This window comes from Corvus kubaryi, unplaced genomic scaffold (genome assembly GCF_017639235.1).
Source record: "Corvus kubaryi isolate FWS band 111438036 unplaced genomic scaffold, C.kubaryi_AGA036_p1.0 132, whole genome shotgun sequence".
In the NCBI taxonomy this organism is placed as follows: Eukaryota; Metazoa; Chordata; class Aves; order Passeriformes; family Corvidae; genus Corvus; species Corvus kubaryi.
This window is the reverse complement of record NW_024580666.1, coordinates 9,208,118-9,231,344: the sequence shown is the minus strand read 5'-3', so window position 1 is coordinate 9,231,344 and position 23,227 is coordinate 9,208,118. Positions and strand designations below refer to the sequence as shown.

General features: G+C 39.9%; 1 protein-coding gene across 1 annotated transcript; it reads right to left on the bottom strand.

Moving 5' to 3' along the window:
- Positions 1 to 2,672: 2,672 nt before the first annotated feature.
- On the bottom strand, positions 2,673 to 7,300 carry MC5R (melanocortin 5 receptor). Its single transcript, XM_042032166.1, has 2 exons — positions 7,039 to 7,300; positions 2,673 to 6,197 (listed from the first exon to the last, which is right to left on the bottom strand). Exon 2 carries the CDS (start codon positions 6,113 to 6,115, stop codon positions 5,138 to 5,140), a length of 978 nt encoding a protein of 325 aa, XP_041888100.1. The 5' UTR covers positions 6,116 to 6,197; positions 7,039 to 7,300; the 3' UTR covers positions 2,673 to 5,137.
- Positions 7,301 to 23,227: the final 15,927 nt, after the last annotated feature.

The following is a 23,227-nucleotide window of genomic DNA, read 5'->3' as shown; positions in this document are numbered from 1 at the left end:
TTAGCTGGAAAAAATAAGATTCATAGAAGAATATAAGGGAGTAGGATAATGAATGGTGCAGGGAAAATGAATGGGGACTAGTTATTTTTTTTCTTTACAACATGGGGACTAATTATTTCTTTTCTTTACAATGTAAGGACTATAGAGCATTGAAGAAAACTTAAAAGTAGATGTTTTATAACAGAAGAAAAATCATTTTTCCACTCACACATCTAACTTGTGAAACAAGATGTTGCAGATTAAAATAAAGAGATCCAAAAGTGATTAGATAAATTTGTGTAAGCCATGTTCATTTAGAGCTATCAGTCACAAATCTGTAAATACAACCTCCTGCCCAAGAGGTCCCTAAACCAGAGCTTGCTGTAAGCTCTACTGGTATTCCAGAGGATTACTAGACACAAGTCCAGATTTTACATAATGTCCCTAAAGAGCTGCCCTTTATTTTGATGAAAACCCTTCCGTCTCGGTGCTCAGCAAAGCGTCATGCCTTCTAAGGACTTTTTTAGGCAAGCTGCTCAAGAAGAAACTGTTGTGGGAATAATGTTTAGGGACCATAAGAATTTAACAGATTTACTAGATCTTTAGTTTAACAGGTGCTGGGGGAACTCTTTGTTCTGTCACACTGATCTGCTATAATTTTCAACGCCTCAAAATGCAAAAAATACTTGAGGTTTTTTCCTTCTACTTCAGATTTTGACTGTTGCTAGTTTGTTCACATGTAGAGGAAACACATGAGAAACACGCTGCAGATTGGAAAGCAGTGTAACAAATAACTGAATGACAAAGAGCAGGAAGGTTAGAGGAAAAGGAACTATACATCCTCACATACATTTCGTCTGTTGATATCATCTGGGATTGTACTTTATATTTGGGAGTAAGAGCTCATGTAGACCTGTATGTAAGTATAGACACACGCACATACACCTCAGACTCTTCTGTTCTGTATGAAGAACGGGTGAATCCAAGATACACACAGCTCAGGTTGTAACACAGGATAAGATTAGAAAAGGAGGGAAAACATCTCACCTGGAGATAAACTAGCAGAGAGTCTTATGCAGGCAGCTCCACCACAGCCTGTATGACTTTCTGTTCCTCATGTGAGGATCCCCATTTCCCCATCCATGTTCCCATATCTTCTTCACCCATCCTGCCTAACAGGAAGGGCACAGTACATGAAACCAACCAACACAGCTGAAGACTAGGACCATCCTTTGCAATTCCTGAACACAGCAGTGGTCACCATGAGTTGGTCTTCTGTGCGAGAAGCTGATGAGCAACAGAAGGATTTGCTCCAAGACAGGCAGGACAATCCCCAACAAGACTTTGGAGTAGAAAAGTCCTTGGAGTTTTCAGAGAGCAGGCTATGTGAGGGAGTTGTTTTCCCAAAGATTTTAAACCTTTTCTGCCTTCTTAAAGTTTGTGTGTGCAGGAAATTGCTGTGGTTTCTGCACTTACTTGCACAGGAGTCACAAAAAACACAAGTCTCCAGAGAGATATTTCTGAGAAGATTTTCTGAGGGAAAAAGCCTAAGCAATGGGAATGAATGTGCAACCCACTCTCAAAAGGGTTCCACACTACATAAGTAGACTGCTGGACACTGGTTGCACAGAGTGAAGACCAGTAGGTTGCAGATCTGAAAGCAATCATCCCTCCCAGCCCAGACTCAGAGGCATTGGTACGCAACAGTTAGTTTTCTGTGACAGATTTGTGCCCATTTGGGAAGCAGGATCATGAAGCCCAGGATCATAAGCAACTTCTTTGCTCTATCCAGTTATAAATGTTTTGTGTTAGAGGAGATGCTACGGCTCTTGGGAAACTAGTACTTCCTAGAATCTTATTGTGGCCTCGGCATGGAGAAAAGATTCAGATTTTTTCTTTTAATATTCTCCCTGATATTAATCTGCTTAAAATGCAGATGACTTTGTAGAAGTTGATCTCACCTGCAACAGGAGTGAGATCAGAATAATTGCTTTTTAAGAACTTTTAAATTGCGACACACGAGTTAGAAGCAGTGAAGTGTTCCGTCATCAAAGCAACAGCAGACAATAGAAATTAGTTTTGGAGCTCTGGGGCAGAAATAGTGTGATTTGAGGGGTTTTTTTCCAGTGAGTAAAGCTAAACTGTAAATGACTGGCTGGATAAGCAAGAGTAGTGTCATTAACTGCAGGAATATGGTGCAACAACAGTCTAGCAACTAATTTTTTCATGACTGTCCTCTGACAGCAAATTACCTCCTTACGCAATGCTGGCTTGTCCCATTCTATCACAACACTTTGTGTTTTCCAGGCTCTGTCAGAAGTGACAGTATGCTAAATATTCCTTTTATTCTGCAGCTAAACCAGAGAAAGAAACATATTAAAGCTTGTCATGGTCTCCCAGCGATATGTATTTTATATTCATTCCTAGAGTGTAAACAGCCTGTTTTGAAAATACTTTCATTTCACTTTCAGGTTGTTTCAGCTCCCCACCTGTAAAGCTTATCATGAAGATGTGCTGCTGACACCCAGGGGAACATAGGTATGAATGTAAGTACACGGTATTAGTCTGTAACTCTCATTCAGAATTCTTAAGAAGGCATCTGTTTAAATGAGACATGAAAGTCTGTAATGCAATATTCCCTCTGTGAATAATCTATAACGTAGCAGAAATGTTACAATGAATAACCAGAAATGTAGGGGTTTCCAGCAATCCGGTTTAATAGTTTCTTCATATGTCTGTGTTTATACATCAAACAAACTTCAAACAAAGCAAAAAAAAAAAAAAAAAAAAAAAAAAAAAAGAATAATATACAATTCAAGAAAATACCAAAAGCTATTACAGTTTTGGTTTCCCCTTAGCCGATTTACAGTTATGTACACAACTGTCTTATTTGCAATACCCAGTGAAGATTTAATGATTTATTTACATCAGCTGGTGCCTTTCACTGTGCAGTGGAACTGTCTCTTTTTGTAATTTCCATTCATAGTTGCAAGAGCCAACATTTAGGGGATATTTATGAATAGGATTAAGAGATGGACTGAAACAAGGCAAGATTCTCACTACTGACCACAAACATTCTCTGAAATCCCATTTTCAGATATAGCTGAAGGAAGACTCCAGCACCTAGTGCACTGATATAACCATCATATCAGTCAGCATAATAAGGTATCTCCACTGTGAATAACATTTCCATTCATGTCAGAGGGAGATATGTCTGAGCTGGAGGAATAATAAATTTTAAGCAGACAAAATTTATAACTCTGGTGCTAAAGGTGCACCTTATTTCTCCTGTCAGAAACCTCCTAAGCAAATGAAGACACAAAGCAGGCTCTAAGTGTGTGGAGGAGAATACTTTGCAATTTTTCTTACACAAGAGCTAAAATTAGGAGGGGAAAAATATAATTTTAGCATAATATGCAAACTGTGTCATAGAATTACTGAATAACTTGAGTTGGAAGGCATCTGTGGAGGTAATTTACTCCTAGTGCTTCAAAATAGGGCCAGCTTCAAAGTTAGAGTCAGCTTTCAATTTAGCGCAGATTATTCAGGGCTGTGTCCAGTCAAGTTCTAAATATCTCTAAGGATGGAGTTTTCACAACCACTGAGCACCCATACACATGTTTGACCACCCTTATGGCAAAATAATTCCCTAAAACCCATTCAGGACTTTCACCTTGAAAGTATAACCTAACGCTCATGGAATAAATCGTAAACCTTCTGTTGATAAACAAGACTTACAACACGTATAAACCAAGTATAACAAGCATTATTCTTCCAGATTTCAGAAGGAAGAGTTCATTTTTTCAAGATATTTTCAGATATCTAGTCCATAGTTTACCACCACTTGAAATCTTTTCATGACTTACATCACAGTGCAAGATAGGCACCATCCATGGTCATCAAGAAATACCACAGTTGCACTTCCTCCCTCTTTTGTAAGCCCAGTATTTTGCACTTTACACAGCTGTTGCAGAACCACAGCTTTATGAAAGCATGACTAGATGCAAGCTACTCCTACAAAAGGCATGAGGGTTTCAGCTTAGAATCCTCTCAACAAAGACGAAAACTGTTTGTTTGGGGAGCAAAAGTCAGGACTCTGTTATACAGAGACATGCGGCTGATGTTTTGAAATCCTTTCTTTGCCACTGACTGCCATGCCTTTTGATTATCAAACTTGTTTTGTCTCTCCCAGCTTGAAAGATGCAATCTACAGACACAAAAGTTCTTCACAGCCAAAACGCTTTTCTAATGTCTACACAAAGGCAGCCACTCACTCAGTCTTTCCATCTCCACAAAACATTACATGAATATCCAGAGGCCGTGTACCCTTTGCTTCCCTAGCCCTGGTAAATAAAGAACACAGACAAACTAGAATCAGCTCAGTCTTCATATTTAGCCTTAAAATCCACCTGTGGTACATCTTGCTTCACAGTGATTTGAACACATATAGTCATATATGACAAAGTGCTGTATCCAGCCTGGAAAATCTCATGGTAACGTTGGCCTCTTACATAATACATATTGTATGGCAGTAACAGTTATGACTGGAATACAAAACTGCTGATATGTGCATGTATGTTGATCATAACTGCTGACCAAGGTATGTGAAGCTTGATAATTGGAGCTACTTCTCTGATTATATGTCTTCAGAAGGAAATAGCAAAAAAACCCCTTGTTAATTCTGGGCATCAAAATAAGCCATGCTTGTTTTTATCTAGAGACAGAAATATATATATATATACATATATATATATATATATATATAATCTAGAGAGATAAATAACATCAAAAGAAACACACATTGAGAGGCTGATGTGTTCATTCACATGGTAGATCTCACTCATTGCATTTAGCAGAAGGAAAATTAAGGTTTTCCCTGTATAATCCTCCTATAAAATCCAATCTTCAATAGGGTAAATGAGATTCAAAATATTCTTTATCCCCATAATACAGGTGCACTGAGCAGCTCCAACCACCAGCATGAGAGAGGTGTGTGGAGGGAAAGAAACGTAAAATCACATGTTAAAAACTTGCTTCTGATTGCTGCAGGAATCATGGCAGTTGAATGCAGAAAATGTTCCATAGGCATTTCACCAGAATTACAGGGTGCAGAAAGGTGTTGCCTTTCCATTCTCTTTCTTGGTTTGGTTTTGTTATCTTAATACTTGTTTGATAACCCACAGAGCATTCTCAGGCTATAGCAACAAATTATCTCTTTGAAGGTCTTCCTCATTTCCTGGCTACGAAAGGCGTAGATCAAGGGGTCGATCACCGAGTTGCACATAATGAGAATGAGGTACATGTTGAAGTGTGACATGAAGCAAACACAGTAGAGGTTTTGAGGGCAGGAGATCATCAGGATGAGGTGAAGAAAGAATGGAGCCCAGCAAACAATGAAGATGCCAAGAAGCATAGTCAGAGTGATGGCTCCTTTCATGCTGGTTCTTTGACGGACAGAGTTGTACCCAGGCAAAGCAGCGATTTTCTTCACGTGAGTACGAGCCAGGAGGAACATATGGATGTACAGTGAGACCATGAGGAACAACATGGTGAAAAACACAGTGATGAGGCAAATGACCACGTAAGTTGATTCATAGTAAAGAATGAAGATAATGCCACAGCCCGTGCAAAAGGTCCAGATGCATGCAATAATAAGCCCTGATCTTTTCACTGTCATGATGTTGTGATAACGCAGGGCATAGAAGATAGTGATATATCTGTCTACTGCTATAGCCAGCAAACTGCACATGGAAGCCACCACAGATATGCAGATCATGGAATCAAAGACATTGTCTATGTGACGGACAAAGGCATCTTCCATAATGATGTGTCTATTGTTTATTAAGTATATGGTTATGGTCTCCCAAGCATTAGACACACTAACCAGCATGTCAGCCACTGCTAAACTGCAAACAAAAAAATACATGGGTGAGTGCAAGTTCTTGTTCTTAACTATTGCAGATATAACTAAGATGTTTTCAAGGAGGCTTACAATGCCCAGAGTTAGGAACACCTCAGCTGCGATGACCACTTGCTCACATGGCAATGACTTGCTCTTTGCAGTAGGCGCAGTGAAGTTGCTACTGAAGGCACTCAGGTTTAGTTCAGAAACATAGAATTGAGAGGACGTGTTCATCTCTGGGATCTGACACGTTCTGTTCCTTCTGAGTGGCTTGCCAAGGAGTGTGGTGAATGCATTTTCCAAAAGGCAGAAGATCCTGCCAAAAAAAAATATAGCATGAAGATCACAGGCAGAAGTTGACAACATAAATACCACCCATTTCTATTTAATTTGGCTTGTACGTGTCCCACCTCTTCCATACCACATTCCTGTGCTGATTCTAAATTAAACTTCGGTTGGCTCAGGGATTTTCTACCCATCCTTACTGGGAAATTAAAATCACAAACGAATGATAAGATTCATGCACTCTTCATTCATAGTTCTATTTATTCTATTTGATACCCTGGAATGCTTCTCCAGAATGTCGTGGAAATTCTGCTGAAAAAAGGACAAAATACGGTTTTCCCAGCCCCAGCTCTCAGACCCCAGAAGTGCAGGAGGATGTAGTATTAAGTCCAGCAGAAACCGCTCACTCGAATACAAAATAAAGAAGTTTTGATTATTGACACAATAAAGAACTGAACATTTCCAGTAAAAGATTTAAATGCTTTCCTGAACTTTGTACATTTAAGCTGGCATGAACTACATTATAAACAGCTTATCTGTGCAATATTAACATGCTCATTTAAAAGTATGGTATTAAACACCTAACCAAGGAAAATCCATGCATTTCAGGATACACTAAGTTTACAGAATCAGTGTGGGTAGAATTCTATTATAAAAGAAGTTTTCTCTTCCAAATCAAGAATATTTTATTCAATGGTTTTCTGGTAATGACTATATTCAGGGAAAGTTGTAAGTCATTGCATTTTTTAGTAAAGGGAATACTTAGAGCTGATTGTCAGTGACTTGTTGCAAATAAAATTCAAAGTATATCATGCTAAACAATTTTCAGTTTTAAAAGCAGCTTTTCATTTTCAATCAAGAATTAACCATACCTGTTTACCAGAGCCGCTCCTTCAGCTGCTCTTCCTCTTCATCGTCTGCAACCTTTCCTCCGGAGAGCTGAAGTTTCAGCCCCCCTGACATCTGGGGCTGGGAACTCCTTGGTGGGGAAAGATGAAAAAAAATAGAGGGAAAGGAATTAGCAAATCCATAGAGTCAAAGCTGACCACGTACAAATTACTTACTGTGCAACTGCCTTTTTATAGACTCCAAGCAATAATGACTTCAATACTCAGACTGTGGCTCCTCCTCCCCTTCTTTGCCCCTCTGGACTCCTTTTTCCACAGATCTCGTAGCGCAGGTTTGGGTTTTTACCACCATCTAGTGGCCTTCCCCTCTCTTTCTAACTGAACAGTGATTCTAATCTGAAGTTCATTATGAGCTTTCTATAATAACAAAGGAGAAAATGTACTAGACATGCTCCTTCCCTTTTTTTGTTTGTTTTCTTTGCTGTTTCTAGTACACTGACAATAAGTTCATGCTGCAACAGTACTCTAAAAGAGGAGAGAGGACTGTTGTTGAAGTGGGAGGCTTGTTACTGCTATAAGCATTTTTCTTATATTCAGCTCTGTTGGGATTTTTTTCAGAAATAAGAACCCCACTGTTACAAAACTTAGAGAATATACAGTCAAAGCCACCATGCCATTAATAGAAAATACAATTAAATAATTTGTATTTTAAAAATTGGACAAATAAGCTGCTGTGTTCTGTACCCCTTGCTAGAATAGAGATTTCAATGTAGAAATGGAAGGAGCAGACAGTGTATCATGCCAGGAGCCCGGGCTCCCCGAGATGGATGTGAATTCCCCTGGGGCCTAAGAGCTGTTAAACTCAGTGCTCTGTATTCCAGTGGCTGAAGTTCCTCTGTGGGTCTAGCAGTCAGGCAGCCAATGCTCTTCTGGGCCTTACCCAAAAGGTGGCAAAATCAGTTCAAGTCTTTAACAAATGGTCTCTGCTTCCAGGTGCAGGCTGGGCAATGCAAAGCACATGCCTTCCTGACACTGCCAGATGCCCTTCGTCTTAGCTGCTAACCAGACAGTCAAATATCATGCGGGATTTGAAGTTAACTTGAAATAGGAAGTCTCTGCTTCTCCAAATCACCACTTTTCCAAAACTTAGTGGGTTGAGGTTTTTTCATGGTGTATAACTGCTTCAAATGCTTATTTTTAACCTACAGCATTTTTCTTAAAGAATCACCACCAACAAACACTTACTTTATTGTTATATCATGTGCCACTTTTGTGTTTTCAGTGTTCAGCTAAGGTTTATCATTGCAAAGCAGATAAATCCCTATTTCCAATTTCTATATTCCACAGGAGGTTTCTCTGTTGTTACCACTGGCTTCACTCTAATCCTTCACTCTAGGGATGCAGAAACACCTGGGCCATTGTATGAAATATTTTTAAGTACAAATAGTCCCTGCACCAAGGGTGACAGTGAAAAGCATTTTTTATTATTTTGAGTAGAATGGCTCTTCTAGCATTATGCAGTTATATTTAGGAGATTAAATTTGCCTATTCCTTCTCCCCAGTACTGGAAAGAGGATTTAGGTTATCACAGACTAGAGGTCACAAACTGTGCTCGACTGCAGCTGTTAAATCTGAGTGGATAATGCCAGCTAGTGAACACACACACTCCCTGCTGTATCTCACCTGTCTATGTGCCAATTCTGAGCCCATAGTTCTTTGCTATGGCCAAAAGAAAAGAATAGAGAAAGATCTCTTTCTGTTCTTTAATGTAAAGCATGTTTTTAGTTAACTTACCTTAGTTAACTTTGGTTATCTTTTGCATAGCTTTTGATTTTCCCATTGCAGATCCTGGAAATCAGATACCTAGCAGTAAAATTTTACTTGTTCCGGTGCTCTTATATCTAGCAAGAACTGTGCAGACATTGTACTCTTTCCACTTCCAATTACTTCTCCTGCAGTATCCCAATCTGGGTTTTGTTTTATATCACATTCTCTTGCTAAATTCTGTTCTTTCCATTTGCAAATTCCTCTGTATGTTGTTTTAAAAAGTTCTTTGCAGACCAGCTTAGCTGCCTTTACGAAAGTTTTCAGTGTACCTGGTAGGGCTCAGTAAACCAGCCAGTTGCAGGAATTAAATCACACATCAGACTGGATGGTTTGGCTATTATTCCTTAGAGCAATACCAAGTTTCTTACATAGATATTGTGAATCAGCATTTGGATTCTTGTTCCACAAGCCAGACGCTGCAAGTGTAAACCTTGGTACAAGTGTCTATGCTACACAAAAAAAACCTCCCTTATTTACAAAGCTTGCAGAACAATTACCTGTCTGGAAACTGGGTAGTGGTATAGATGCATTTTTTTATGTTAGAGGATGAAATGAAAAAAATACTTCCCCTCTCCACACCCTCCAAAAAAGAGAGTTTTAACATTCTATGCAGTAAACAACTGCAGTAAACAACTCTTTAGTGTTATAGCTTGACAAGCAAGTAACTGAAGGGACACCCAAACAGCAGCGAGTGGAGGCAGGCAAGTGAGATAAAAATTTGAAGTAAAGGTGTATGGGAGCAGATATTTGCATTCTCTTGGGAAGAATCCAAGAACAGCTGGACTCCTGAGTGAACAGCAGGACTCCTGAGTGAATAGGCTTCTCTTTCAGATGTTCATGATCTCAATGTTCAGCTCCCTCGACCAAGAAATTTCTTTGGGTTCCAGGAAAAGAGAGTGAAAGTGCTACAGAAAGATGTCGGCGAATAGAAGAAAGAAGGAAAACAGGATTCCAGCAGAAAAAGAAATGCCAGGGCCTGTCTCTGTCCCATGCCATTCTTTTCAATTTTGAAGCAATGAGAGAGAGCAGAAGCCACTCCAGATACATATCTGCCTCTCAGGCTTCATCAGCAACCAGACTGGGAGCCATGACAATGTCACTGGCAGAAACAGCCGGGCCCTGCCTGCCATCAGCACCACCAGCAATCCCTGCCAGAGCTTCCCTTCGCCCTGCACATCCACTGGAACTACACTGACACATAGGGCAAGTTACATCATATCAAAACCAGCAGGGAATTGCATGCCACCTTAATGACAGCAAGATACTGATTTTAGCAATAAATGGATAAATGAGGCCAATGGAAGAACATGCCCCCAAAGAAGTGTCTGTAGAAGAACCGGTTACACTGAGATGCATTCTAGTATTAATCTGTGCTAATCTTAACAGGTTCAGAGAAGCGTGTTAGTGGTGTTAATAAAAATTTACCAAACTTGTCTAGTATTAGTACATTTAAGCAATTCAATTCCAGTGTCCTTCTGTAGCTCTTTTTATCTATTTGATGAAAATACCTTTGTTCCGCATAACATAACTGGGATTGGTGCTCTTGGCCTATTCACAAAATCCCTCTTCTGTCTAATTCTTGCCTATGCTGTCATTAGCATAATATTTCAAAGCCACAGAGGATCCTTCCAGACTGTTCTAAGAGATAACCTGTGGATGAACCAAAAGGGAAGACCATGGCCTTCTCTGCATTCAAATCACATAACAAATGTTCTCTAATTTCTCAGACTGAGAAAACTATTTATCTTGGCCCCTGTACTGAGTAGCCTTGTCCGAGCCCCATCAAGGTCCCCACTGTTAGCTCCTCTGCATTATCAGCCAGTTAGCCTTTAGTAAATGCAGTCAATTAACTGAGATTTCAAAAAAAAAGTGTCATTACTTCTTGTCCTTAAATAAAAAATCTGGATGAAGTGATGACAGACTGTCAGTATTTCAATCCCCTTGCCTGTCCCGGGGATGTCTGAAAGCCTAAAAGGCATTGCAGTTAAGCAGTGGCATAGTGAATACTTTCTTTCACATCATGGTCCTAATCTTCAAATCAACATCTGTTTGGGTTTTTTTATGGAAAGAAAAAAAAGACTGAAAAACTGCATCAAAATATCAAGCAATCTGTGCCCTGTTGAAGAGTAGGATCAGTCATGATCCTACTTAGGATGACTGCACTAGCACTTTTGACCATCAACCCTTTCACCTGAGTCCTTCAGAAGGGTTTGAGATAGTCTCTGGCCACTCTCAGTTACTACCTGTCAGTGGTGCTTCTTGCATTAGAGTAGAAAGATGCAGTACAGTACAAAAGGCATTTAAGAAAGATATATCGCAATAGCCTAAAATGGATGACGTTGTACCTAGCCTCCAAAACTGTAAAAGAGTAATAAGAGGTTTAGTAACCATCATTTTTATCTGCCACTAATTGGAGCCAATTCCAGTAATGAATCACCCCCTAGCAGTTTGTTAGAGGATGGATCAGTGGTATAGACCTGGTGAATCATTCAGAAGTGCCAGCTGCAGTCTCCACAAGGCACAGATAACCAGGGCGAAGCTGTAGAAACTTTCTGACAGAAAACAGAGGTAATTCCATAATCTAGAAACAGACTGGGATAAAGATAAAACAAACAAGCCAGCAGGTGCTGATTTGATAGTTCTTTCTGGGAGGACTGGTTGAGACCCCAGACTAATGTGAAACCCTTTAAAGAACCTCAACAGATTCTGGGGATGAGCAGACGAGAACAGTCTGAAATACAAGAGAGAAAAATGCAGGGTCCTACTAGCAAAGAACAAACCTTCCGAACACAGTGCACTGTGCTTAAATTATCCTTCCCCACTTTATTTTAGTACAAAGTATATGCTCAAATCTACTTTATTTGGTTATAAAGAGGCATGCCTTCCTCAGAATGAGTGACAAAATTCTGATTTCTGCTTTTTTCATAAACTACTGGTATAAAGAGATCCCTTGAAAAGCTGCTCACTTCTATCTTCCTTTCTGCCAGATAAGCACAGGAGCAGAGCATGAACCCTCCCCTGGGAGCTCTGCCCTCCCCATCCTGGCCTGGCTGCTTGGTTTGAGCAGAGAGCCTTGACAGCTCCGTGTCTCTTTGGCCTGTGCTCTCTCTCTAGTCAGGTGTTGGCATTTTAGCACAGCACGAACATGGAAAGGTAACAAAGCAGCTGAAGGAAAACCTCAAGGAGATGCACAGTGGGAATAATCCTTAATTCTCTCTCTCACAAAGAGACATTTCCACACACAGAGAACTGCAGCTGCAGCAATGTGTGCAGGCTGCTCCTGTTGAGGCAAGTGCAAACATCTCTGATTCGATGCCCGTGATAGCTGAGCGTGGGTCCACATGCTACACAGGCGATTTTCTAGAACACCCTGGCAACAACATCAACATTTGTCTCTTTAGCAGTAGTGTTCAGTGCTCATCTAACATCTCTGTACTGATATATAGGTTCTTTCCTCACTCTCTGTTCATGTTGGCAAAAAATGCAGCTACTGCCTATTTAGTGAGGTGTCTAAGTGCACCAAAAATGAGAATTAAATAGTAGCCATTTAGCTCAGAACTCAATTTTTTTCTGTCAGTCCCTTACTACACTACGTTTTCTGATCTTTGTGGCAATAAAGGCTTGCTAAAATAAACAGTATGTTGTTATGTCAGGATTTTTTTTTTAATCACTGTATCCTAACAGAAGAAAATAAGCAACATTATTTCAGAGGTTGGAATTCTTTTCCTTCTAGCGTTCACCTGCTAAAGAGTGAAAGGGTGAAGTATTGCTATGGCTGAAAAGAAAGTTGTCAAAATTAAAAAGGTAAACGTAAATTATGTTAGCCAGAAGCAAAGAGACTTGCAGAAAGGAAAGTAGTTCAGTATCATTAATGTCACATACAGCTACAGAACATGGCTCTGACTCCTAAAACCAAGTATATTTTGTTAATACGTCCTGGTCTGTCAATGATAAGCTCATATGAAAAATTCCGTGAAAGCCAGCAGGGAACAACTAAAGCCTGAAGACTTACAGATGCACAAATTTGTAGCAAAGAGTTAACCTTTCCAGGGAAAAAACAAAAGTTCAGGCAAAGTAATAGCTGTGTAGTAAATTTATATATATGCAAATACTTTTATTCATGGGAAAGGGATAAATTAATCCAAAGATTTAGATTAATTAGAACAATCAGGACAAAGAGAACTTGTAAGTCTCCTGACTTTTCTCCAGAGAATAAATTTTCAGGAAGAGCAAGTTCACAGGGTCTTATTCAAAAGATGAAACAAAAGGAGCCTCATTTCCAGCAATGAGAAAGAAACTTGCTCACTATACATCTCAGTGTTATGAACAGAATTAATATTGACCTGCAGGACCAACATTATCAAGTTCAATGATACCAGCACTTCTGAAAAACTGGAAACACAAAGTGTATTTCCCCATACAACACAAATTCAGGCTTAGCAGTAGGACAGTTGGAGCTTTGTCTTAATACACAGTGAGAAAGAAACTAGAGAAAATCAGTTATCTCTTTGAGCATGTTCAGTTAATTTGAGGTTTTCAATAAAGTCATGCTTTTGATGCTGAGTTAAAATTGTTACTTAATGCAGTGATCGCAGCCATGAGAAACCAAAACAGTAACACATAGTCTTCTTTTTCAGATTTACAAAAGTCTATTTTCAGCAGACTAAGCAAGACTAGGAAAAAATTGCAGTGCTTCTCAGTTATAAATAATACAAGTAATTAAAATACAAAGGCAAATGAAATTTTACTATTACAGAATTTATAAGAGAGATAATTTAATCAACTAATGAAATTTCCACCTCATCTTCATTAGTCCTTCTAAAAGGTAATAAATTTATCAGTAACTAGATGCAAGAAGAGTCTCTTTAAATTATTTTGAAATTATCACAGCAGGTTCATGAAGTGCCAGAGAATAACAAGAAGGCCATGGGAATTGCTTGAGAAGCAATATCCTCTACAAGTTAGAGGATGCAGTGAGAAGTTCAGGACTCCTGATTCTGTAGAAGAGATGTATTTTTTTTTATCCTGATAGTTTGTGCTGGATTTAGCACAGAGTGTAGAGTTTATGCCCTACAATGGGATGATCAGTGCCTGCCCTGTCACAGAGTTAGAATGGGGTGGACAAGCAATAAGCACTGCCCTAAAGCATGACACTGTCAGTTAAGCTATCAAAATTGTATAGAGAAATTTGAACCAGCTGAATGAGCCTTATTGCATCAGAGCTTTGCATCACAGCCAGATTCCTAACAGAGGATCAGAACATTAGCTTTACTGCCATTTCCAACTGCAGCTCCTACATCCTTTCCAGCTGAGATTCTTGCCAATTTTAATGTTGCAGGCTAATGTGCCAACTACTTATAATTGTGTTAATGAGGCTTTTTCCATGTGAATATGTGTTCACTACACACAGCCAATAAAACCAAAATACACTGGATCTTTATCTTTTAGCCCTGTCCCAAATTTTTTTTCTATTCTGCAAGCCCATTTTTTATTTTATTCTTAACTTTTGATTATTTGTGTTTCTTGAAGTGGACCTACAAAACCATTGATTTGTTCTTTTCCAAATGACGCTTCAGAACAGATTTTCTTTAACAGCAGAATGATTATTACTTTTGAGATTTAGGACATATGTTTGGGTCATTAAGTATTGACTTAATGGCTAACTCCACCAAAGGAAATCTCTGCAAAACCACATCCTTAGACACCAAAACTACTCTGCTACCTTAAATGCTTCTCACAAACAAATAAAATGAATACAATTGACCTTACTTGTTGATGTGTTTGCTAACAAAGTACATGTTTGCAGGAATACAGATGCATGGCAAATGCTTTTTGTATCTACCAAAACACAGCCCATTAATAAGGGGGAGAGCTCACTCAGATTAGCTGAGGGAGCCAATTAGCAGATGAGGGCAATGAGGTGACCACCCCCAACAGAAGGATGACAATGATACCTGCGTTCCTCCTCTCCTGACCCGGAAGAAATCACAGCATTTAGCTGCCTGAAAGACCATATACTTATTTAAGAGGAAGAAGAGTTGAGTGGTCTGAGGTTTGTTGCTTTTTCTAATCCAGTGCTGATAAAACACGTCATCCGGGGAAGAAGGCCAGTAATACCAGCTTCTCCCATCTCAGAGGAGGGTCCTAATGACTGGCTGCTATGAAGAGATCATGACTTACACTTGTTTGATGCTCTTCCCTATCCAGAGAGCTCACTTTGGTATAGCCTCAACTAAATAGCATCTCCTACAGCAGTCTCTTGGATGAACAACTCTTATTCCTTAGAAAGTGGGAGGCTTGGAGTTGAAGCTCCTGACTCCAAGGGGGCCTGCAATGGAGGCCCTAAGTGAGAGCTTGGGCCCCAAGGCAGTTCAGTGAGTGGTAGGTTTCTCCTTCACTGCTCAAGGCCATGTTTACAGGGCTCAAATGCAGCCTGATGCTGTATTTATTCTACCTACAATCCCAAACTCAGTGTAACCATGATAGAGAGCTTGTCAGATGGAGCACAAAGGTTAAAAAGACCAGCTCTAGCTTCTCTCCCTGTCCCGGGACACTTGCCAAGTAAGCGATGGCAGAGCAGGAGCGAGAGCTGGAACACCAAGCTGTAAATAATATTCGAAAGCCTTTAAGGCTGGGAATGCACACAGTCATGACAGGAAGATCAAATTCCATTTCAGCTTCCATCATCTATTTTAGAACTGAAATATCAATTAGAGATGTGACATCTTTCCAGGACAGTTTCACCTGGCACACCTAGTTGTACTTGAGCTGGTAGAGATGTTTCTGTGTATAATATCTGTCTTTTTGCATCTGTTAATGGTCTGAGCAGTACAACTACACCTCCAGCAAGAAGCTGTACCACTGTCACGTAACTGATGGCACAAACGCTAAACATGTGTGTAAATGTAAGCCCAGGGTGAAACTGAGCACTTGGATCCTCACACACAACCTCTTAGAGGAGAAATGACAGCAGGATTTTTTATTTGCTGCCTCAAAAAAAAGCAGGGCAATTATGTCAACAAGACATTCTCTGCCCTTGTTGGGGGCTACAGAAACCTTCTTTTAGGTCTGATGCTGAAGTATTTTTGCCTTTTTAGAAAAGGTGTGCTCTGGTATTTCCCCCTGAAAACAGCAGTTACATCTAAATACCTTTTCGTGTGAACTTTTTTCTTTTGGTACTAACAGCACTTGGCTTATTTGCGCAAAAAAAACCCAATATTGTTATTAATTAATGCTTCTTTGAAGTACCTCATGCTGGCAGCCAAAGGGTTTGCTTATTCACATGAGATTAGGTTGCTGTGTGAGACATGCAGGAGGTGAAGCTCAGTGAGGAGTGGATTTTCATGTCGGTGCCTGTCGAAAAACAGGACAGGGCAGAGATGCAGCCAGGTTGTATCACCCACTATACCATCCAGTGCTGTGGGTGAGAAAGTGAGCATCAGTCTGTGGTTCTAGAGCAGAGGGGAAGAGCTGTGGCGAAAAAGTTTCTGCTACAATACAGTCCAGGCTTGCAGCTGGGGAAAAAAATTTCAAAAAACAGACAAACAAACATTACCACTGAATTTGAAAGTCAGAGTTCTGGAGTTAATGACAACAGCTTTTCACTGTTGTCTGACTGCTGCTACAGTTACTTTTTTCTATTTTTTCAATTTATGCACCACATGTGAGGTGATACAAGGTAAAGTATTGTATCTATGCCAGGAGCAGACACATATGGTGAGGGCTGATTATTGCAGGGGGCTAGAGAAAATGCTCAGACAGTGGAACTGGCAGGAAACCCCAGGTAGTACACAGTAACTAAAATGTTGCCTACCTTTCTCTGTCAGGGGTGAGAAGTTAAAGGAACGCATAGAAATACATTCCACTGCCCCCAGATTTCTTTTATTAGTCCAAGTTAAAATGTTACTTCATTAATTGTTTCTGTTTCAATTAGCATTTGGGAAGCCAGTGCCCTCTGCTTGATCCACAAGATGTGTGGGTTTGTTTCTTAGTAATAGCATCAATAAACTAATAGTATTTTGGAAATTCCAGGTTTCCTATTAGATGAAATTCTACTATTTGCTTTCAGTCAGGAGAAAAGTTTAAGTATACAAGATTGAAGTAATTTGTTACCTTTTAAAATCACAAAAGTCACACTGGGATTTTACTACTAAAATCCAGTAAAAAATATTTAGAATATTTTAAGACAAAATTTTCTGAGCAATGGAAGATAGACATACCTTTTAATTACATTTGCTTTAAGCTGGGAATTATTAGCATGTCTAGTTCAACCGTTAGCGGCAGAGAAAGCACAGTGATCTATCCTCACACACAGAAATACTGACTGATTTCAGAGAAAGCAGTGGGCGCTCTCAGAATATCAGCAAGGCATAGCTTTAATGAAAACTCCATCTTTCAGCTTTCACAGGAGCATTCTGCCCAATCTTTAAAGCAATAATAGTAAATTTGGCCATAAGTAGTTCAAACCAATTTGTTTTCTAATATGACTTTTTCTCTTCAAGGTCATTTTGACCACAGATTAGGAAACAATAAGTTTCACGGAACAGATTCAAATGGGTGGAAGCCAAATATTGCACTGAACAGGTTGCTGTGACTTTCAGGTCTGAGCAAAGCCTTGTCCAGAAATTCACCCCATTTGCCTCTCTCTGTTTCTTCACCATTATTAAAGGTCACCACAGCAGTATTTTACCCACAGAAGGTACTGGAAGTTGCCTTGGAAAAAGTCATGGAAAGTTACTCAAAACCACATTGAAGTTTTAGGTAAGGTTTGATATCCTTGAGTACGTGTGGTTGCCATTATTACAGTGTAGAATTGTACAATCAGTTATTCTCTTCAATTGTTGTTTGTTTTACTGGTGTTGAAGAAGCAATACAGAACTTCTTCCTCATCTTCATTTTAGATTATACAATTTTTGGGGTTTGGCTCCAGTTGGCAACTAAGCATCACACAGCTGCCTGCTCCCAGCAGGACAGGGGAGAGAACCAAGAGAGTAAAAGTGAGAAAACTCATGGGTTGAGATAAAGACAGTTTAATAGGGAAAGCAAAATCCACACACACAAGCAAAGCAGAACAAGGAATTCATTCACCACTTCCCAAGGTTATTCACCACATCCCTTTGGTCAGCTGTGGTCAGCTTTCCCAGCTGTGTCCCCTTACAGGTCCTTTTCCCCGCCCATCCTCCTTGCTGGCAAGGTGGTAGGAGAAGCAGAAAAGGCCTTGACCCCATGCAAGTGCTGCTCAGCAACAGTGAAAATGTCCCTGAATTACCAGACTGTTTCGACATACATTCAAAACATGTCCCCATGCCTACTACTATGAAGAAAATTAACTCTATTCCAGCCAAAACCAACACAACAATGCAGTGATTTTCTGCTCAGCAACTTATGGTGAATATATAAATGTAAAAGAATACATAATTGGCTACTTCTTTTTTCTCTTAGTTGTCTTTGTTTCTTTCTGAACATGTAATAAAAAGTGATCCCAGTCTCGTCAAAAAACTGCTTCTTACGAAGTCAGCAGTGAAAAAAAGTCTATTCCTGAAGTTGGAACAGCAATGAGTAAAGAGGTATCATGGACGAATTTGCTACAGAACTGCCTACATCACTGAAGTTAGCATTGAACCTACATTACCAAACTGCCGAAAACACATCTAGGTTCTTCTCTAAACTTACCAAAGGGAGAAACTAAGTGGTACATTTCAAACAGCTACAGTAATTAGCACCTTTCCCATCCACTGTTAATTGCCTCCACAAAAACAAGAGTCATAATCATGCTGCACTCCAGTTTGTCACTTCATTACACTAATTGCACAGCCACCAAATTTTGAAACTTAAAGTAATGCACTTGTAAACAGAATCTTCACTATATGCCACAAGTGTTTAATTGGGTCTCCAGGAGGCAAAATCTTCTGCTGTGTAGCTGTGATGAAGTAGATCACTGTAATTATTACACATACTTGAGAGGAGACGCCTGCAGAAGCAGTGAAAAATCACGTATTACTACTCAGTGAGTGGAGCACAAACACATAATATAAAGCTAGCCACCAGAAATCTCTTAGCTTTGTAACTTACAGACTTCCAAATTTGCTCAGCTTGCTATCAGGTTACTCTTGCTTCGTGGTAAACACTGCTGTTCAAATAACCATGTGCACAAATAAATTTAGCAGCTAATGGAAGTGGCTTTATATACTCATTATTTCTTGCAGGATTTTAAGAGGGTCCAATTTTCAAGGACTGCCAAACAGGTCATCTTTCAAAAATCAGACCTGTTAATATTCTTTTTAGTAAGGTGCCTTAAAACATAATTTCTAAACTCAGTAACTTCTTAAAATACAGTTTTGTTGTACTGTGGTGGGTTGGGCCTGACTAGCAATGAAAAATCCAGCCTGACACTTGCACTACACCCCTGTGCTGTGGTACCTGGACAAAATATCAGGAAAGTTAAAAGATTGGTTGATCAAGATAATGACATTTTAATAAGAAAAGCGAGAGTGTTGCCCACAGGCAAAGCAAAAAGAAGAATTCATTCATCACTTCCCATTGGCAGCCAGATGTTCAGCCCCTCACAGGAAAGGTGGGTCCCAGCATCCATGATTATTATTTGGGAAGTTAAGCGCCATAATGATCAGGACTACCACAAATGTCTTCCTTTCTTCCTCCTTTCCCCCAGCTTGTACTGTTGAGCATGATATCATATGGCCTGGGACATCCCTTTGGTCAGCTGGGGTCAGCTCTCCCAGCTGTGTCCCCTCACACCCGTTGCCTACCCCCAGCCTACTGGCCTTTGCAGGAGCGGTTTGGAAAGAAAGCCCTGGTGCTGGGATAGCACTGCTCAGCTGTGGCCGAAGCAATGGTGTATTATCAACACTGGTTTTGTCACAAGTGCAAAGCACAGCCTCACTGATATGAGCTCCATCCCAGTGTGACAGCAATGAAAGACACTGAAGCTTTTTTTTTTTGTCCTACACACACCCCCTTGCTGTCTGTGTCTCTGATGGGCAGTGTGATGCATCCTAAGAACATCAAGTGAGAAGGAACTGTCTGGATGGTTGCATAATGAAGGCATTCATGATGCATGGGGAGAGCATAATGAATGAGAGATGGGGGAGCTGTGAGGATGGTGATTGACTTTGGTACACATCTGCCTGCAAATGTTATAAAGTGCTACTGGACACTGGGACAACTGGACAAACTGGTCTCCCAAGGTTGCAGGCAGCTTCTGGTGGATATTTCCCTTGACAGGGATGTCTGCAGGGTACATCCAGCCTGAAGGTGGGGAACACTCACTTTTAGATGAGTGAGTAAAAGTTCTGAGGTCTGATCACATACGGAAATAAAATCCTACAGTATCTCCATAGATGCTTTGTTTGTGCATTCTGCAAGGCCAAAGACTGTAAAACTGTACATTTCCAGCCAAACCTGCTTGTATTATAATCCTCTAGACCTGCTTGTATTAGATACTGCACTGACAATATTTAAATACTGTATTAGCTATAAACCTAATCATAATCATCCACATAATCAGTGTCATACTTCTCACACCTGACCAAGAGTCTTGTCTCTACCAGTCTGTCAAACCCAGCAAGACCCTGTACACGTACTTTCCATATTTGATTTCTTCATAATTCCTGTAGAATTTGGCAGTACTGATGTGTCTAGGTACTCTTTGTGCTATCCCATCTATTATTTTTGCATGTATGCTGATTGCAAGCCCACTGGGCAATGCAACTAACTCTTTTATAATAAATAGTAAGATAATGCCCTCTGAGTTCAGCCTGTGTAGAAGAGGGATTATAGTAAAATAATTTAGAATACTTAAAGCATTACAGCATTTACTTAGAAATACCCTCATCCAAACCTAGAATATGTATTATAATGCTTTAGTACCACAGCCTAATTGTACAACCAGACACTGAATTTCTACCTTTAAGAAAAACCTGAACTATAAGGTTTTAGTACACTTTAATTAATCCTTTGTCCATCCTTCTCTATCATCTTTCAGGATAATAGCAACTCCATCCCAGCCAGACCTCATACCAGCACTTTCTCTTTCCTCTTTCTGGTAGCAAGGGACAGATATACTTTTAAAGCTGTTCCTCAGCATTATTCAGTTTTAAGAGTGAGACTGCAGATGTCTAAAACTCTGCATTTGATTATGTAGTCAGCATCATAAAACACACACCTTCAATTTTTTTAAAAAGTCCAATAAAAATATCAATTTCTGTGAATAATAGAGTGCCTAAATTTTACTAGGATGGGCATTACCAGCTCACAAGGCTACACACAGGTCACAAAGGACTTTTTCTCCCTCACTTAATAACAACAATCTTGGAAAAGTATGCTCCACCTGTTAGTGCTCTGGATTGCTCAGCGGTTTTTGTCAGGGTGATCCTGGACACAAGAAAAGAATTACCCTGTCGTAGCAGAATGCAGCCTTGGATTCAAGCTGTGTGGAACTCTGATGCAAAGCTGCTATGAGGAAACCTGGCCCTGGTCTTGGGCCGACAAAGAGGAGACTGAATGAAAAGAATACCTTATATCCTGGTGCCCCCATAACATCCTGATGCCCCCAAGTTAAGCGTCACTGGTTTTATCTCCACGCATCTACGGACATGTGATACCACTTGGCAAAGAGACAAAGGTAAGTGCCAAAAGAGGACAAATCGTGTGTTCAACATTCACATCTGCATAACCACAATAATTAATATGACCATATGATGAGCCTGCATTCTGATTACATCCCATCTGTGCAAAATCAACACCAAGGAACAAGCTGAACTGTGAACTGGAATTGATGGAATAATTGTGCAGGCTGATGGGAAAAAAAAACACAGTTGCAAACCACTTCCTTAGATTGTTAACCTCCCTCCTGAAAGAAGGTATAGTGACTCCACCAACAAGCCAAACATACTGAGAGTAACAAAAATAGGCCACCTCCAGCACAAGAAGTTGTGATTGCAGCAGTGTTTCACACGGGTTTCTTTGGTAACATCAAAGACTGGAAAGGGCAATGATACCTCTAAACACAGCATACAATGAGTCCCAGTTGCCATCTACTCCTGCTTCCCAGAGGTCTGTAACAAAACTTTACTCTCTTCACAGTATTTTCCACCCTGGACCCTACTGAAAACAGTCAGAAGTCAAAATTTTAAAAGGAGCCTAGAAAGGCTAGAGACAAAAAAAATCATCATTTCTTTTGAACCAAAGGCTCTCTGTAGCATCCTTGGAAATTCCCAGCCCCTGCTATTTTGGGAGCTGAAGATTGGTGTTAAAAAAGATAAGTATTCTTGCCTTAAAGAGTCTTTACATTATTACATTTAAAACTACTCTACTCACAACACAACAGAGTAGACAACCACGGCCTAAGTACAATATACTCACACTGCTGCTGTTGCTATGAAAGGGAAAGGGAAAACTCCAAATGTGAGGCTCTGAAGCCTTTTGAGTTAAATATCCTCCTGAACAGAGGCTATGTGATATACAGACCACCCTGATGATTTACACTTGAAAAATTATTAAAAGTTTTCAAGTAATGAGGGTCCACAAAAATAATTGTATCACCAGATGAGAATTGTTAATGCAAAAAGCAGAGTTTAAAGACATATTGTGCATGATTTTAAGGGCTGCAACAGCCTAACATGTCTTTTCCTAATAAAACCTTCTACCATGTTGTTATTGTGTCCTTCCAGTTGCATCAGCATTCTGATTTAAGGAAATATCTGTTATTTTATGCTTGACTCATTTTCCTCTGTCAGACTGTAATTTGTCTGTGTCACTAATGGGTTTGTCTGTGAATAACAGCTCCTGGAAAATTCTGCTTCTGAATTTGCCTGAAATTCCCACGTGATTTACGGAAACTGTTTCCAAGTGTTGAGGTATCCTCTGGTTTCTAGCAATGCCAAGGAAAGTTAGTGTTGAAATCAGCAAGGCAAGGGACCAACTGACTTCTGAAAGAGGACAGCTAACAGTATAAAATGAACTTTCCAAAGTGTATGTTTTTAGTTTGGAATCAGGCACAGTGCACCCAGTTGAACATATCCAGGTTCTCCTGCATAGCAAAACAGGGGCAAGTTATAGAACATCATTGAAAAACTCCCTCTGACTGCAGTGGAGGTCACACTGAAGCTTGGTCTTCATTTCATGTGGCTTTTCATCCCAACAGCATGTGCTAGACAAAGGTCATCAGCAAGTGTGAGGGGGCTCAAGCTTAAACAGGCTCACAAAGTTAGGGAAAAGTAAGTTGTGGACAGATGTCACACTTTCAGAACTAAAAATAAATTGACTTCTATTTTGGCATAGATCTACTGCAAAAATACCTACAAGGCTTACACTCCTTCCCTCAATAAAACTGTAGCTTGACCACAATTTTCCATGGTGCTGAGTACTA

Bases quoted from the DNA above. Each gene is read 5' to 3' on its own strand.
- MC5R (XM_042032166.1), bottom strand. From the start codon at position 6,115: ATGAACACGTCCTCTCAATTCTATGTTTCTGAACTAAACCTGAGTGCC.